At 27.5% G+C, this 18,344-nt stretch overlaps 1 protein-coding gene across 2 annotated transcripts; it reads left to right on the top strand.

Moving 5' to 3' along the window:
* The first annotated feature begins 453 nt into the window (after positions 1-453).
* On the top strand, positions 454-15,429 carry Vap33 (VAMP-associated protein 33kDa). Of its 2 annotated transcripts, none has more exons than XM_065507167.1 (6): positions 454-975; positions 12,080-12,232; positions 12,335-12,444; positions 12,582-12,737; positions 12,807-12,911; positions 14,133-15,429. In XM_065507167.1, the coding sequence occupies exons 1-6, from the start codon at positions 903-905 to the stop codon at positions 14,286-14,288; spliced, it is 753 nt and encodes a 250-aa protein (XP_065363239.1). In that variant the 5' UTR covers positions 454-902; the 3' UTR covers positions 14,289-15,429. The 2 variants fall into 2 exon arrangements, with proteins under 2 accessions (XP_065363239.1, XP_065363240.1); XM_065507168.1 differs by having other exon boundaries at positions 455-975; positions 12,582-12,731.
* Positions 15,430-18,344: the final 2,915 nt, after the last annotated feature.

Genomic DNA, 18,344 nt, shown 5'->3' with positions numbered 1-18,344 from the left:
ACAGAAAAGAATCTAATCCAATCATTTTAAAAATGTGAATGTATTGCGTTTTTCCTACTGTTACTTGCATGTGTAAACGCTAATTAAAAAAATGCGCTATTATAAATGCTAATAATATTTCTTTCAGTGTTGAACTAAATACAACTCTGTTACTTTAAATGAACTTTATTCCAAACACTTCCCATTACGGCAACTTCAAACGATTTGCGACGAATTTTTTAAATTATTGAAGCTGCCATATGTATCTAAGTAACAATTGATAATATTATATTTCATTTATTAAGCAGAATTTTAGCAAAATTGCTATTTAAAATTCATCAATATTAATTATTTGACAAAAATATGATTATTAATATTTATTTCAAATAGTACTTCAAAATAAATCGTTTCCAACATAACATCCCTTACAATCTGGCAACGTCTTGATGACGCATGCGAATTTGCCTAAAATAATTGAAGCAAAAAGGAAAACTGAAGAAAAAAATTGATGTGAAAACGCAAAACGGATTATAGCAAACTGGAAAAATTTTATTTTGTGCGTTTAAGCAATTAAAATATATTATTGTGCAAATTTTCTTTAATAAAATTTGCATTTAGTATTTCATAAAACAAGAGTTGTACTCTTTTTTTAAATGCGATAAAAAATTAGTGATAAAAACACCCGGCGTGTGAATAAGAATAAAATCCGTAAAAGCTAAAGAAGACAACGAGTTCACTTTTTTTTGTTAATTCGAAAATTCCCGTGCAGTCATCATACGCAGCGAAGAAAAACGAAAGCAAGCCAGTCTAAAAGCAGAGAAGGAGGGAGAAACCAGAAAAAAGCAAAGACAACTTAATTGAATTTTTGCAAAAATTTTACTTTTGTCGTATTAATTTAAAGATATTTAACTGAAAGCTACAATATGGCCCTTCTCACTGAGGCCCAGCTTAGAGCCAAGCTAATCATTGACCCACCAGGCGAGTTGCGCTTTATTGGTAAGTAAAAAAAAGAAGAATAAGAAAAAAAAAAACATACATAATAAGGAAGCTAGCTATTCTGGCAAAGAAAAAAAATATGAAAGAATGAAAGGAAACAAGAAGTAGGCAGCCAGCGCCATTGAAATTTAATAAAAATTCAATAAACTGTTGTTACTAATTAATAATAAAAATGTGAATTATTTAGGAATGTCTTGCGTCTGCATACTTTTCTTTCCCGTGTCGTATTTGTTCGCATAGATGGCACTTTCAATGTGTGCGTGTTGTTTTGGCTATTCTTTTTTTCTTCTTTAAATTCATGGTATTTTGTCTAGATTTAGAACATTAATTTTTCTTCACTAGGTTAGAAGGGCGTATTTTTTATATTCATTAGCAAACCAGAAAAAATCAGCAAATATGTACCTATTAGCTATTATTTATTTTTAACTTTAAACGCTCCAAGCTATTTTTTTATTATTATTATGTTTTGTGTTTATTTTGTTACTTAGCGCTGTGTTAATAGTGTCAAAGTAAATTAATAATTTTAAATGTATGTTTAGTGTGTTGTCTGTTGCTGATTGTGTTTTTTAGCTTAACTGAAACAATATAAATGGTTTGAATTAAGGAATACTGTGGGCTTGGTAGTCGTTCAAAGCATGGTTAGCGTTATTTTGAGTTGTCTTGTTAATTGTAGTTTAGAATTATGCCCTATAACAATACAGATTCTTTAACTTTAACGATATTGGTAGTTATTTGGGTAAGATTAATGGTATTAAATCTAATTAACAAATTTAAAAAGAACAATTTTAAGATTTGTAATTTGTATAAGTACTTTCATATATTTGTTATTTATTGTATAACGATAACCCGTATTTTCGATTATTTCACTAACGAGATTTAATGGTTAATTGTTAGCAGAGAATATAGCCAATCTGGGTGTATTTAAAAATTGTTTGTTGCCTGGCGCTATAAACAACAGAATTTATGTTTTATGCATAATTCTGATTTCTCTTTTATACTTTTTCTTTTCTTTGGCTTGTTTTAATTAAATTCGCTTTAATATTATTTTTACCAAATTAATTAGTGTGCAGTTTGTTAGTGCTTTGATAAGGTCTGGCATAATATTTAAATTTGTTCATAAAATCAAAATTTGTTTATCATGCATTTTTGTCGGTTCAAAATAAATGCTCCTAATTTATCAATAGTACTAAGAAGTCAAAGGCTATTGGTTGATAATAATGAATTTGGAACAATATTGCAGGTTTGTTTTAAAATTAAAACGCAAAAATGTATAGGTCAGCAGGAGTTCCTAAAATAATTAAATTACTTCATCATTTGGAACTTATTTACAATGTTTTAAAGCAAAATTTCCATAAAAAAATTTGATTTTAAAACATTGGTTAATTTAAAAAAAAAATTATGAATAAGGCCTAAAATAACATAATTTTGCAAGCAAATAATTTTTGTTTAATATAATTTGTGAGAAAATTTGATAAACTTTTTTTATTTAACGATAAACTTAGAATTTTGTTAAAAATTTTCTATTTTAGATTATTGCCTGAAAAAAAAATCTATTAGAATATTTTAAAAAATGTAACTAAATTTTGTTAAATTGTATGCATTTATCTCACACCCGTTTTTTTATATTTGTTTAGAGTTTATTAGAAATAAGATAATATTTTTAGGAAAAATAAATTTTGCGAGAAACGAAATAAAGTAAAGTTAAAAATCGAAAATTTCAAAACTTCAACTAATACCTACACATCTGCTCAAAATAATAGATACACCAAAATTTATTTTTTAAAAACGAAAAAAAATAATGGTATATTGTAAAATTATAAAAAAAATTCAGTCGATTTTTATTTATAGTTAAAAGGAGAGTAAAAAACAAAAACAAAATATTTCATAATTAATAATAAATATTATAAAGTAAATTAAATTTCTTAAATTTCGAAAAATTTGGTGCTCATAATAATACATTTTTAAAAATTCTTATTAAACAAAAGCTAATAAATTTTATCTTAAAAAAATTAGTTTATTATTAAAGTAAAGCTAGTATCCAGTATATCCACCTTTGTTTTGTAAAACTTTCTCCACTCTTCTGGGCATACTGGATATCAAGTTCTGACACTTCTCCAATGGAATCTCGTACCATATTTTTTGCGTTTTCTCCCATAAATCGTCTTTATTTTTGAAAACTTCCTTCGAAAGCCTTATCTTTAATTCACTCCACAAGTTTTCTATTGGGTTTAAATCAGGGGATTGGCTGGGCCAGCTTAAAACAGGTACGTTATTCTCCAAGAACCAGTTTTTAACTAATCTTGAACTATGTTTTGGGTCGTTGTCCTGCTGGAATGTCCATATTAATGGCATATTTTCCGATGCATATGGAAGCATTACGTTTTCCAATATGTCTCTATACCCACTAGCATTCATGGTATCTTCTATTCGGAATATCGGACCAACACCATTCCATGAAAAGCAACCCCAAACCATTATGTTTCCCCCGCCATGTTTTACCGTCTTTTTTGTAAATTTAACGTGGAATTCTTTTCCTTTTGGTCGGCGTACATTTCTTTGGCAGTCGTTTCCAAACAAATTTATTTTTGTTTCGTCGCTCCATAAAATATTTCTCCATTTTTTTTCGCCTTCACACCCGGACCATTGTAAGTGCTCTTTAGCAAATTCTAATCTTGTCTTGATATTTTTTTGGCGCATTAGTGGCACTTTTCTGGCAATTCTTCCCGGCAATTTAGCTTGTAAAAGACGACGACGAACTGTTTGTGGACTGATTTCGTTACATAGCTCCGCAGAAATAGCTTTCGATGATATGAAAGGGTCTTTTTTAACCATAAGGACGATCCGCCTATCTGTTTCTGGACTGGTTTTCTTTGGTCTACCGCGAGTTTCTCTTTTTTGTTTTTTAGATAAAGCATTTTGGACAAAATGTAAAGATCTTCCTATTCTCTTTGCTATTTCCCGTAATGATTTTCCTTGATTTCTCATCGTTTGAACACTTTTTTTCTCATCTTCGGTACAATGATGATTTCGTCCCATTTTCTTCAAAAGAGTCCTATTTTTTATAAAATTGTTGCTAAAATTTAAATTATACTTACTGTTTCACGTAAATAGGAACAAAAAATTGCACAAAAAAAAAATTGTATATAAACAAATTACAAATTACTGATGTGTATCTATTTTTATGAGCAAATAATTTTTTGTAATTCAAATAAATTCGTTTTTAAAAATCAACATGAAAGCAAATAGTTGCCAGATTTTTGACTGACATGACATTGCCACATAGAAATTTTAATAATATGATGTATTCTTAACGCTTGCGAGGAAATTTTCAATGCTACCGCCATTTAAATTTTTTCCAATTAGGTGTATCTATTATTTTGAGCAGATGTGTATATCTTCTAAAATATAAGAGATAACTAATAGAAAAAAATGTTTATTGTCCTGTTTGCTTTATTACAAAAATGTAGCTCTAGGTATAAAGCTTTGCAAATCAGAGGTGACAATTTTGACACTTGTATACCATCTTATATTCTAATAGGGTAATCACAAATTTCTTTTCCAGAAAGCTTATGTGCTCCGAAGTATTTGCACATCACTTTGCAATCGGACCAGAACTCTGGAATAGGCAGATTTATTACCTCTTTTTTTCGATCGACTTATGTTTCCTAATTTACCGGACTTTTTCCTTTCCCGGGAGAAAATTAAAAAAATCGTTTCATTCCCGGGAACATGGAATAAATTGTCTTATCATTTTACCAGCGATTTAAAAGAAGTATAAAATACCTAACTATATTTGGTTGGTTTAACCTTGTAAAGGGTTTAATTTAATAGTCGTATTTTGTCAGTATTATTACACACTCGTAGTTTTAATCGGTATAAAATCAATAAATTTTATTGTTTAATTAAAAACCTAAAGTATTTCGACAATGTTAAATCTGTAAAACATGCGTAGTTAATTTCGAAAGAGAAATTTTTCAAATCAGATTGTAGATAAACAAATTTAAACCACTATTATTGTTATTATTTTCTCTAATTATGAATATCCTTAAAAGTTGTAATGTAAACATATAAATAATAATTACTTTAACCCACAATGTATAGTTATGTTTTAATATAAAGTTATTCTGACAGCTTTCATACAAAAATTATTTTAACCGACAATATAACTATAAGTTAACATAACAAACAGACCTCGTGTTAATGAGTATGAACATAAAATTTCAATTTGGTGCTGTCTTAAGACCGAATTTTTCTACTGTGGTTTGAGTTGAGTGAACAATTCTGTTATCTCAACCGTAATGCTTCTTTGCCAAGTGATCTGTAGCATGAACCGTAAAAATCTATTGATATAATAGAATAATTCTATAGCAACAAATTTAGCCATCACAACGAATCTGAATATTGTAACTTTAAGAAGAAAATTTATAAAGAAATTTTCGACAAACATTTCCCGAAAATTCAAAAAAATATTCCCGGGAAATTATTCGCGCGTAGGGAAAAAGTTGAGTATTTTTTGGAATAGTTTTTTATTTTTTTTTTTGTTTCTTTGACAAAACTTTTCTTGAATTTAAAAGTATTTTCAATGTAATTTCAGAAGATAATGATTTTAGGATATGTTTTTTTTGCAAATTCGATTTTAAATTTGAAATATTCTAAAAAAATGTTCTAACCCCCATTAACACGAAGCCTGGTTATGCCTTAACTAATAGTTATATTGTCGGTTAAAATTATTTTTGTATGAAAACTGTCAGTATAACTATTAGTTAAAACATAACCAGACTTCGTGTTACTGGGGGTAAAAAGAAGAAAACAAATTAATTATACAAACCATAGAGAAATAGACAGAGCGGAAAATAGAAAAAAAATATTACTCAAAATAATCACATTTACATTATTTACTAATATATTCTCACCACTTAGGTTTTTAACAAATGAGTTAGGTCTTTGATAGCAGAAATTCCGCTCTACCTTTTTTAATATTAATTTATTTAGCTTTTTTTTTACAAAATACATATCTCTATCTAACTCATGTTGAAAAATCATAAAAGTTTTGTTTCAAACATAACAATATATTGAATATAGTTCCTCTTTCATAAAAAAAACATTCCTTCCAAGCTTGTGAACATTGTAAACAAAGTAAAACTTGTTATAATTTGTTTCTTGCTTTAATTTTGAGGTTAAAGTTTTAACAAGTGAATGGTTGTTGAATGTGTTTTAAACGTGAATATATAGTATGTAGTATATTACACCTTTGAACATATACTATACTCGTATATAAACTTCATATAACATGGTTCATGAGTGACGTGTGCCTGAATGTCGTACTTTGTTATTGTTCTTCTACCTTCCTTATTATATACAAGTATTTAAAATACATTTCATAGTTCTCTGAGTAATTACTAGGTTAATATATTTATTTTGTTTGTTTGTTATTATTAGATTATTTTCTACGAATTTCATAGCCAAAGTTAATTTTTGAGTGTTTTGCAGTTGTTAGGGCTTTGTGGGTAGAGCAGAAAAACAACATAAAATACACCAAAAAAATCAATATACTTTCAATTTGAAATGCAACATTTTTGTGTTTCTTCTTTACAATAATAATAAACTAAGAAACCTTATGAAATTAAAAATAATAATAAAGTTAATTAAGAAAGTATGAAAACTACCAAATAAATATTAGCTTATTATTAATTTTTAATAAAAAGCTGTCTTTGTTAAAGCCCTGTGCAATGATTTAGTCAGTCAGTCGTACATTTACAACAGATATTTTTTGAAATAAAACATTTTGAATTGTGTGTATGACGAGTATGTATGGATGTATGTACCTATAAGGTGGACAATACATACATATGTATATTAGATCTTAGGTCATTTACTTTTCAGTTTATTATATGTATTTTTTTCTTGCTATAATTTTTTGCCTTTTATTCTTTTGCTTTTTTTTTTTTTTTGGTGCAAAACAAATAATGTTGTCATCGTTTATGCAACACGTCGTGTTCAGTTTTTATATGATTTGAATTTGTTTTTATCTGTTCCTATTCTATACTACAGGCTATACTTATATGTATTTATAATATTTTCTTTTTGCTTTTATTTCCACCATATTTTCATATTTTTCTTTCCAAGTATTTTACAGGTTTTACAAAATTTGTGTTTTTTTAATGTTGCAAAAAAAACACACACAAAAGGTTTTTTTCTGTTACTAATAATTATTGCTACATTTATGATTAATTTTTTCGTTGCGTTTGCTGTTAACCTCATCTACACCACAGCCAACCACCCAATCACTCATTCACTCAGTTTATATTTCACTACAGAACCTAAGACAAATTTCAAATTCATATTGCATGTACTTGTATGAATATTTTGGTGGTGTTGTTGCTGTTTTTAATTTGGTCTTTTGTTTTTATTTTGATTCGATGTCTCTCTATTCAGAATGTGTGCTTTTTTTTAGTTTGTGGTGTGGAAAGACTGTGTTGTGATTCATATAAAATACACTAAAATATAAAATATATGTTTGTATATAGTATATTTTATATTTTACCCTCCAGCCCTATAGAGCACATGCTTGAGAAATAAAGTATTTTCCACTAAAATGTGTGTTCTTTTTTATTATTTTATTCTATTCTGCTTTTGAGGTCGACAAATATTAAATGAATGATGATTCTTTCAAGTTTTTTTTTGCATTTGTTTCTTTATGATTTATTTATTTTTTTTGTTCGTTTAACTCATGTTAGTTACGTCTTCATACTACACCTGTAACTTTTATAGCGTGTCAGTGAGTTTTATTATGACATTTATTTTTGAAAAGTGAATTTTAGTATTTATGAAATAAATACAAACATTTTCTTTTTAAATTCCAATAAACGTTTCAGAGACAGAACGAGATACATATACATATCATTCATTTGCTGCAACAACGTCATAACTCAAAATCCGGGTGTTTTGAACTGAGTAATACAAAATATGCGCTTTTCTTTAGTCTTTCATATAGTTTTATCAGTTTTAAAAAAGTCAATTATTTTATGTATGAGATTGTTTTTTTGTTGTAAACGTCAAAATGAAAATTCATGTTTTCTCGTACATTTGACAAGTAAAAATTTGTGTTAAATACAGATTAGAAAGATATTAGTATCTACTATTTAAATCAGATTTTATTTCTGAAAACGCATGATTTGTTGCAAATTTATTTAAGAAATACACAGAAAAAAGAAATTCATAATTGGAATGAATTTTGTAATAAATATTATTAATCGAACATGAAATTTTTTTCCCAAACTTTTTCATTCAGAATAAGAACATGTTCATAAATATTATAAAATTGTTCATGACGGAAATTTTTGCTTTTTTCCATAAATTTAATAATATTTTATAATAAATTGCATTATATTTGCATTACCTAATAAATTAATTCAAAACTATTTGCATAATAGCCATATATTGGCCAATATTTTAAGATGAATCAACAATATCTGAAACTTAAAAAAAATATCATTAAACATAATAAAATATCCATAAACATTAAGCATACATCCCCTTTGTATCCCCTTTGTATCTGAAAATCATAAAAATAAATAAAAAATATTCCAAGGAAAATTTCTAACATTTTTCAATAACATAAAAATATAAATGAAATTGAAATTATATTTTTCAAGCCTTCTAGATTTAAATTCAAACCATAAAATATGAAAAATATCTTAATATTTAAGAAATTATTTATAAATGTTATGAATTGAAATCAATGAAATCAAATCATAATATTTATGTTGAAACTTTTTTCTGTGTAGTAAAATATCATAAAACAATCAAAGTCGTTTTTCTCGAAACGACTTTTTTTGAATTATGACGTTGTTGCAGCAAATGAGCGATATATAAAATTAGATTTTTTTAAATCCAAATAATATTTTCTTGTTTTCCAAAATAATTTGTTGGAAACTATTTCCCTATAAACAAATTTTAAAAGTTTTGATCATTTAAATTGTCTAGCTATATTAGATCTAATTTTTCTGATGTACATTAACTAATGGCGTTTTCTTTTCTGGCATAAATTATGCCTTTATTCCGCCTTTTACCTTTTTTTTGTGTTCTTTAAAAAAAAATGTAGTTTGGTAATCGTATAACGTGTTCCTTTCAAATAATGTTTCCCTAAAACCCCGAAAATATGCTACATGTTTCACCGCTAATTTTATCAAATTGTTTAAGAGTTTATGTATTTTTTGATTAAAAGTGTAAAAATGGAAGAAAATAGTATTGTTTTAGAATATTTAGAAGCTACATAAAATAACATTGCAGAAATGGTAATGTTTTTGTTCTATTGATTGGCCTTAATATTGTGTGTGATATTCCATAATTTATATGATATTTTAAGGAAGCAAAAATAATCTCTAGCAAATCAAAGTCAAAATTCTAAAACTTTTTGTTCTTGTTTTGATAATACATAATTATTATAATAATGCGCCGTACACTGAGAGTTATATATCCCTTTCTAGTTACATGACGAGGCAAGATGACGTCTTTGGCAACAACAAAAATACATTCTTAAGGTTTACAACCGTAAAAACATGTACAAACAAAGTTTTTTGTTGCTTGATCTTATGCATTTTGGCAACTTTTGTCTAGTAGTAAAATCTATTATAAAATAATACTCCTTGTTTCATTTCCTATAAGCAAGCAAAAAAAAGCATTCATTCATTGATTGTAAACTTGTCCCATTTTTAATACACAATTCTTGTATGTCTCTCTTCTATATTCTATTGAAAATGTTGTGAACACCTTTTTTTTATTTTATTTTCTTTGGTGTGATTTCAGTGCCTCTTGTAATCTATTTTTCTTGTGCGGTTAAAGTGTGACAAAAACTTTTTTAAAACATATTCAATAATTTAATATTTTTGTTTATCTTATATTTGTATACAATTATGTATTTTATATAACGTTTAGTCATTAATTTGTCATTATTTTTTTATGATTTTTATTTAACTTATTAACATATATGTATGCTGAGTCACCATGAATGGGTTTTTGTGCAGGTTTTCGATTAAAATTGTGATAAAAATCTAATCGCTTATTTAGATTATGAAATTGTAATAAACTGCAATATTATATTGATAATAATTTGCTTTGTTGCCTGCCTCATGATAAAAAATATTGTAGCATAATAATTGTTGTTTAGTTAAGGACCATTTGGAAAAATTTAATACTCTTGCAAAGTTTTAAGGTGGACACTCATTTAGTTTAAAAATTATGAACTAGTTTTTCAAAACAGCAATGAGAGGGCTGATTGCACTGTAAATTGAAAATAATAGTATAGTCGGGAAATTAGGAACCCTATTACCGTCAGATAGGAAAGGGTTAAGAGATCTTCATTACACATCAAACCTTTTAAACGTCCTCATTATTAACCCTCTTACAAATTACAGACTTTTCCATAACTACCCACCCGTACAACATCTGGCAATCAAAATTTAGCAATTCCATTTAATTGAAAAATTTAATTTCCAAACATTATTTTTAACATCACTTAATAATACATATACGTGATGCATAAAAGTGGTAACATTGCCTCTCAAAGAATTTATAAAAAAGTAATTGAAACAGTACGAGTTTATTAGCTGTTATATTTTGTATACCAATCATCATGAGTGGTCATTCCATTTGTAATTTTCACAGTATTTATATGCAATCTTTTAAAAATATATATTCTAGATCGTTATAGATAGCTGAGTCGATATAGATATACCCGTCTGTTTGTTGAAATTAACTTTCCGAAGTCCACAAATAACTTACATACTTAATTATAGTCCTGGTTCGGTTGCTATGGCTAAGTTACAAGCATAAAACCACGACTAACTCGATTTTTTACTTATTTTTTTTTTAAATCTGTTTCTATATTTCTAAGTCATTAACAAAGACAATATGAAAGCCCCCAAACAACTTACATACTTTATTGATGCATCAATATATCCGCTATAATCCTGGTTTGGTTGCTATTTAAATTCGGGAAATCAGCCTACAAATGGCTGAAATATAAAAAAAACACTACTGCCTAGATTTTTGACCTATTTCTTATCTTTATCTGAATTATTAGTTATTAACATTCACAACATGACATTCCAACGACGTATATAACACCATAGAAATCAGGACCGACAATTAGTCAAAATAGATAAAAATATTTTTTTACTTGAATTTTTTTCACCAACAATTTTTGTTCACCGAAATTTGTTTTTTATACGCTTCACCTTCGTGAGAAGGGTATATATAAGTTTGTCATTCCGTTTGTAATTTCCACAATATAATTTTCCGACCCTATAAAATATATATATTCTGGATCCTTATAGATAGCGGAGTGGATTTAGCCATGTCCGTCTGTTTGTCTGTTGAAATCAACTTTCCGAAGCCCCTAATAACTTACATACACGATTCATACATCAATATCTCCGGAATGGCTGAGATATAATGAAAAAAACGAGGACAACCTCGATTTTTGACCTATTTTTGACCAATATCTGGATTACTAAGTCATTAATATAGACAATATGGATATCTTATGATAAATATTTTAAAGACCTTTGCAACGACGCATATAAGACCATAGTAAGTTGGATCTACAATGGGTCAAAATCGGAAAAAAATATTTTTTTCACCAAAATGTTTTTTTCGCTAAATAAAAAAAATTTTAATTTAAAATAAAAATTTAATTTAAAAATAAAAAAAAAATTAAAATTTAAAAAAACAATTCGAAAAAAAATTTTCCATAAAATTAAAAAAATAACTGGAAAAAAAATAAATTTTGTTTACCTAAAAATATTTCAAATTTTTATTTTGAAGTATAATTTGGTGAGGGGTATATACGATTCGGTACAGCTCTCTTACTTGTTTTTTTTTTAAATTTGTTTTCATCAACATTTTTTTCACCACACATTTGTTTCAATCTTTATTTTAATATTTAGCTGAAGGGGGGGAGGGTATATAAGATTAGAAACAGCTGTTCTATTACTTGTTTTCATTTCATATGCATATGATAAAAGTTCAACAAAGTTATTTGTTATTAAAATTACTATATAATTAAACACTATATTTTATACAATTCTATATTTATTTCAAGGTCCATTTACTAGTCCAGTTATTACAACACTTAAACTTACGAATCCATCGGATGAAACCATTTTGTTTAAAATTAAAACAACCGCTCCAAAACGTTATTGTGTACGTCCAAATTTCGGTTGGGTTGCTCCAAATGATAACGTTTCTGTTGAAAGTAAGTATTGAAAAAACGACACTATTAATTATAAACTTAATTATAAAAAAACAAACATAATTTATGTTTTGTTTTATTTATTTATTTCAACCTCATTTACAGTTTGTTTGCAACCCTTCAATTTTGATCCTTTCGAAAAAAATAAGCATAAGTTTATGGTGCAAAGTATTGTGAGTCCCTCAAGTGAAAGACCACAGGATCCCAACAAATATGTAAATATTGTAATTTATTTGTTTTCTTAGTTATTGTTTATTTTGTGTTTGTTATGTGTTATATTTGAATTTCTATGTATGTATTTGGTTTTTTGTTATAATAATTTTATTGTAAATTTATTTTTTCAAAATAAAAGTGGAAGGAATTGCCACCAGAACACTTTATGGATGCCAAATTGAAGTGTGTTTTTGAAATGCCAGAAGGTCATCGTGAAGAGACAGCAACCGCTGTTAAAGCTGTTAAAACTGAGGCTTCATTACCTCTTAAAGTTAAGAATGAAGAAAAGGTAAATGTTAGTTTTATTGCAATTCTATTTAATTAGCCTTTTCTAATTATTGTGTTTTTTTTCTTTTTCTTTTAGATCCTTAATCTGGATAATTCAGATCAAATTGAATGGCAGACAAATGAACTCAGACAATTGCGGGAAGAAAACAGTAATTTGAGAAAAGAATTGTTGAAAATAAAGGTATGTGAAAGTTAATTAATCAGTATATATTAAAATCCAGAAGAAAATAATTTCAAAATGTACAAGGCTTGGAAAATTCCTATAAAAAAAATTAAATAAAATCATAGAAATTTTACACCTATTTTAAACTTAGCCATTCGGCCAAAGATTGTCAACCCAGCGACAGCTGTAATATCTGGCTCGCCAGACTATAGGCGGGATTACGCAACCACTACATTCTAAATAGTCTTTCAAACAAATCAGTTACGTTCGGCACAGGTTCCATGTGATCGACTGGCCAGATTTCAGCATATAGATAGGACCCTTTTGCTCCAACCAAATACAGATCATTACCTTAGCGCCATGGATATTTGGCTTTGGTGTCGATTCGGCTGGTTGGCCGGGCTTCACGCATGATCCTTACGCATACGTAATGGATCCATTTTTCATCGCAAGTAATACGGTCTTTCAAGGTCACTCGGCTTTAATTCGTATGGTACCCAATTTCCCTGATAAATCATGCTGCTCGCAAAAGTTTTGAAATTACTGCTTGAGTAGCTCCCAATGATTTAGCAACAATCTTCATGGATTAATGCCTCCAATTCTTGGTGTTCAAACGTTTTGGCTGGTCTTTGCGATCTTTGTCTTTCGTGTCAAAATCACTACTTCTGAACCGAACAAACCATCTATCGCACTTTGTAACCGATGGAACACATTCACCTTAAGCTTTGATGAGCAATCGAAGTGCTTCAAGGACACTTTTTTTAAATTAATGAAGTAAAGCTAAACTTCCCGCGTATGACGCTTTGTTGGTACAAAAGATATGTAACCTTCAAAATAACATATAAGTTAATACCGCATTTTTAAGTCATACATCCAATACATATATGAAATAAAAACAAAATATTAACCAAAAGAAGTCGTCGAGAAAACAACTAAAGTTACAAATAAATAAATCCTAATCACGATGAGAAAAAATGAGCCAACAGTTTAAGGCGACTTGCATTATTGCATATTAATCTAAGTTCATAAAACGTCTATCTATAAAGTAATATTACGGTTTTTTCATCCAAAAATTATATGAGCAAATTATGACTTCCTTGCTGGTGTAACATTGAGCCATTAGTCGTACGAACCTGGAACTCAATGTCTTTCTTTTATTTAACTCCAACGCCAAAATTGTACAATTGATTTTAAATGAAATTTTATTAATTTGTTCTTTTAAATTTTGTTTTCTTACAGGAGGAAATAATCAGAAATCGATCTTCACCTTCTAAGCCCCCAATGGGTGAACCTTACACTCCTGTTATGGTTGGGAATCAATTTCCAATGTTCTATATAGCGATTGCTATTGCTGCTATAATTTTTGGTATTATATTTGGCAAATTTGTACTCTGAACATCTAACTAGAAGATGCAGAAACAAAAATGAGTGTTATGTTTTTTGTGTTTTGCTAGCAGTTTAAATAAATAAGCTGCATGTTACAGAAGAAAAATAATAAAAAAACAAGAAATTAAGAAAACAAATTTGCAACAAACAAAATTCAAAAAAAAAATCAGTCAAATTTAAATAAAAAACAAACTTAAATCCTTAAGAGAAGAGCAGCAAATATTTCAAAAGAAAAACGTAAAACAAAAAAAAAAAAAGAAACTCGTATAACAAAAAAAATCAATTTACCTAGTTAAGAAAAAGAAAACAAAAACTCTTTTTTCATTATTTTTTTTTTCAATAATTATTAATTTCTTTGTCACTTTCGAAAAGCAAAACCTAATTTAATTGTAAAACAAAAACAAGTACATAAATATTTCAATTGCTGCTTTTATTTGTGTTTGTTTAAGCTCTCTCTTATACTCCATTATAAACATACATATTTCTCACTCGTCTGTCTACTCTTATAAAATGATTTTTCTTAGTTCTCCGCATTTAATAGTTACAGAAAATCATTGAAACTGATATAAACAACCTACAATTAACTAGAGCTTACACAATTAGTAGGAATGTGCGTTTAAACGTTTATTAATTAAACATTATTGATAATTAGATCAGTTTACATTACAATTCTTTCAATACTTCCGTTTTAATAATACATGAAAATTAAAAGAAAAATAAATAAATAAAAAATAGCACAGTCCTATACAAACTTTTTAACTAGTATGAAGAAAATTAAAGAAATTAATTTAGCAAATTTAAAAATTAAAGGTTTTGTTTTCTCATGTCTAAGCTACTATATACATATTTATTAATTAAAACGTCTCTAAAACACTCCTATTTGAAAAGAAACAACTATTTAGATCTGGTTTATTATTTAGGGGTGTGGTTTTTCTTTCTGAAAATCTAGTTTTATTGATTTCTTTGTTTAGTTTTAAGTTTATTTTCCTTTTAAATCACTAGGGTGTGTTTTTATTTAACTGTTTTTTATCGTATTTAAATTTATATTTTTTTTTGCATTTCATAACACACACACATACTTTATTAATTTTTATTACATTGATGCTGCTGGACATTAAATAAAAACAAAAGATATAATTAAAAACTATAATGTAAAGCTAAAAGGAAATGAATTACAATTTAAACGAAGGCGGGCAACCTACGACTCTTCGTTACAATTGTAATTCGCTACCTCCACTTTTTTTCTTATATTATTATTTTTTTTTCAATCACTTTACTTTTTTAATATTAAACGAAATATAAGAGAAAATACCATATTTTGAACAAAAAAATCTAAGAAAAACAAAATATACATATATATATATAAATATATAAATAAATAAATATAAACTCCTCTGTGTAATGTGTAATTTCTATTTGAAGTTGATCGATCAACAACTCTAAAAAAACCAACTAAAACAAAAGCAAATAATTAACAAATAATGGTTTTCTTTGTTATTTTAATCTTAAAAACAAATACATTAATATCAAGCTAAAATTAATAAAACGAAACAAAATTGCAACAAAAAAATATATATAAAAACATTTAAATAATTATGAGTTTATAATTGGCGCCGCCGTACACCTATTTTTTCATTTACTGAAACAACAACATGCTACAAAACATAAATGAAAGAAATAACCGATTCATCATGATTTCAAAAAATGAAAATAAAAAAAAATACAAAATATTTAGTAATGCAATCAGAAAGATTTTTCTGTAACTATATACGAAATTTGATGAAGTATAATAAAAACTGAAAAATTATTTAAAAAAATAAAAATTGTTTTTTTTTCTTCTGCTGCATGGCGAGTAGTCTTGAGCGTTTATTTGCTGTAAAATTAGTGGCTCTAGTTCAGAAAATAATTAATTTAATTTTTCGCGAGCAAGTAAATTTATATCCCTACGACGGTCCCAAAAATTCGTTACAAATGTATTAAAACCAAAACAACTATTTACCAACTTATAGCTACTTCTGTGGTGTTTTACTTAATTATGTTTACTTGATATAAAAAATTGATTTATGATTTAAAATATGTCATTTTCCATTTGGACCACTATTTATCGACTTTATCCACTTTTATGTCTTACTTGACTTTCATAAAAAAAATTTTTGTTTGAAAATACAACTGGTCACTGATCGTCCTTTTTCCATTTATTATTAAGCGTTCACAATAACTCAAAAACCAGTCGTTTTGTTGTAATCGTTTGTATGTATAATGTTGGAAAGACGTATTGTATATCGATTTTTCAATTATTTTCATGCATTCAAAAAAAAAAACACTAAAAACTTATCTTCTTCTATATATATAAAAATGAAATGGTCCATGTATGTAATGGCATCACGTGAGAACGGCTGGACCGATTTGGCTGATTTTCTTTTATTCGATTCGGAATTTTCAGGAGATGGTGTAAAGAAAAAAAATTCCGGGTAAAACACAGAATTTTTTTAATCCTGTCAACTGTAATTAAAAAGCTCCCTAAAGTATGCAGTACAAATTGAGATATTTTATTTGCAAATAAATAAGAACAGGCAGTTTTATGTGGGTTGGAGAAACTTCAAGAACTAACATTAGTAAATGCTACCGGGCGAAGCCGGTGCGGTCAACTAGTAGTTAATAAAAAAAATATATGGAATTCTGAGGAGGAAAACAAAACATTTAAACGAGCAATTTCTTAAGAAAACGTGATACGAACTTTTTAAATATATGAATGTATATAAGGATTCTATATTTGAAACAAAAAGTCGACCTCTCGATAGTCGACTTTTTCACTACCTATTTATCAATTGTAACGGTAGATTAACGGTTTTTGTTATTGTAGCAGCAGTGATTGCTTAGTTGACAGCCCTTGGTCGAGTGAACTCGGTTCATTCCGGTTTTTAATGATAACGGTAATTTGATCCTGAATTCAATTATCAATAAAATTTACAAAAATTAAAAATATTTTTACAAAGGTGTTATTTTATTATATTTTAAATTATGTAGATTTCGTTAAACTCAATTATGAAATTAAAAATTTTTATAATTTAAATTATTTATAGAATATCGGTAACGGTATTTACGATTAGTTCGGCAACGGTAACTGAGTTTAACAGGTATTTTAAGGGTAAATGTAGCTTATCGGTAACGGTAGTTGAACTTATAGGCTATTTTAGGGGAAGTTTAGCGGCAACGGTAGACAAACTTGCTAATTTATGAAAAGTCGGCTTTTTTCAACTTATAATTTTTTCGATCTTTCACATATTTTAATGTAAAAAATATGTGGTTGCTAGATTTATAAATGATAAAAACGCATTTTATAAATTTTTTCAACATTATTATTTTTGTATTTTTGGAAATCGACTATTCGACTTTTTTTTTGGATAACGTAATCGGGGTTGTCATAGAATCCAATCATTGTCGGAATCGGTTTTGAAAACGACAAAAAAAAGTACATTCGACTTATGAAATCCAATGTAAGTTTTTGTTTAATCGATAAAGAATTTAATTCTAGATTGAATATATAACTTACAATTTCACGAGGCCAATGTCCTTTTTCTGTCGTTTTCAAAACCGATTCCGACAATGATTGGATTCTATGACAACCCCGAATATGTTCGAATAATCGACTCGTAGTTTCTTAATTCCACATGCAAGGCGAATTGATATAAGGTGGTGTCAGTTCTACAAAATAACTATTATGTTAAGCTAATGTCAGAAATCGGAAATGAAAAATTAAATGTGTATTAAAACTTATGTATAATAATGTGAATATTTGAATAGGGGTGATTTAAGTTATTTATGTAAAAACCAAAGTAAATTAATAAAGTAGCGACAGTACTACAACAAATACAACATTTACAAAAACCACAAGCAATTTTGTTTTTGGTTTAAGGTCTGAGCTGTCAAAGTTGCCTGTTGTTGTTTTTGCTTTTGGGCTTGTTGTATTTTTCGCCACAACAACCACAAGTGAATTGACAGTTCAGACCAAAGTAAAAAAAATAGTCAGCTGTTCTACTGAGTCTACTTTATTAATTTACTTTG

The sequence above is a fragment of the Calliphora vicina genome, chromosome 4 (genome assembly GCF_958450345.1).
Source record: "Calliphora vicina chromosome 4, idCalVici1.1, whole genome shotgun sequence".
NCBI classification, from domain to species: Eukaryota; Metazoa; Arthropoda; class Insecta; order Diptera; family Calliphoridae; genus Calliphora; species Calliphora vicina.
The sequence above is the reverse complement of the archived record's forward strand: the minus strand, read 5'-3'. Positions and strand labels throughout refer to the sequence as shown.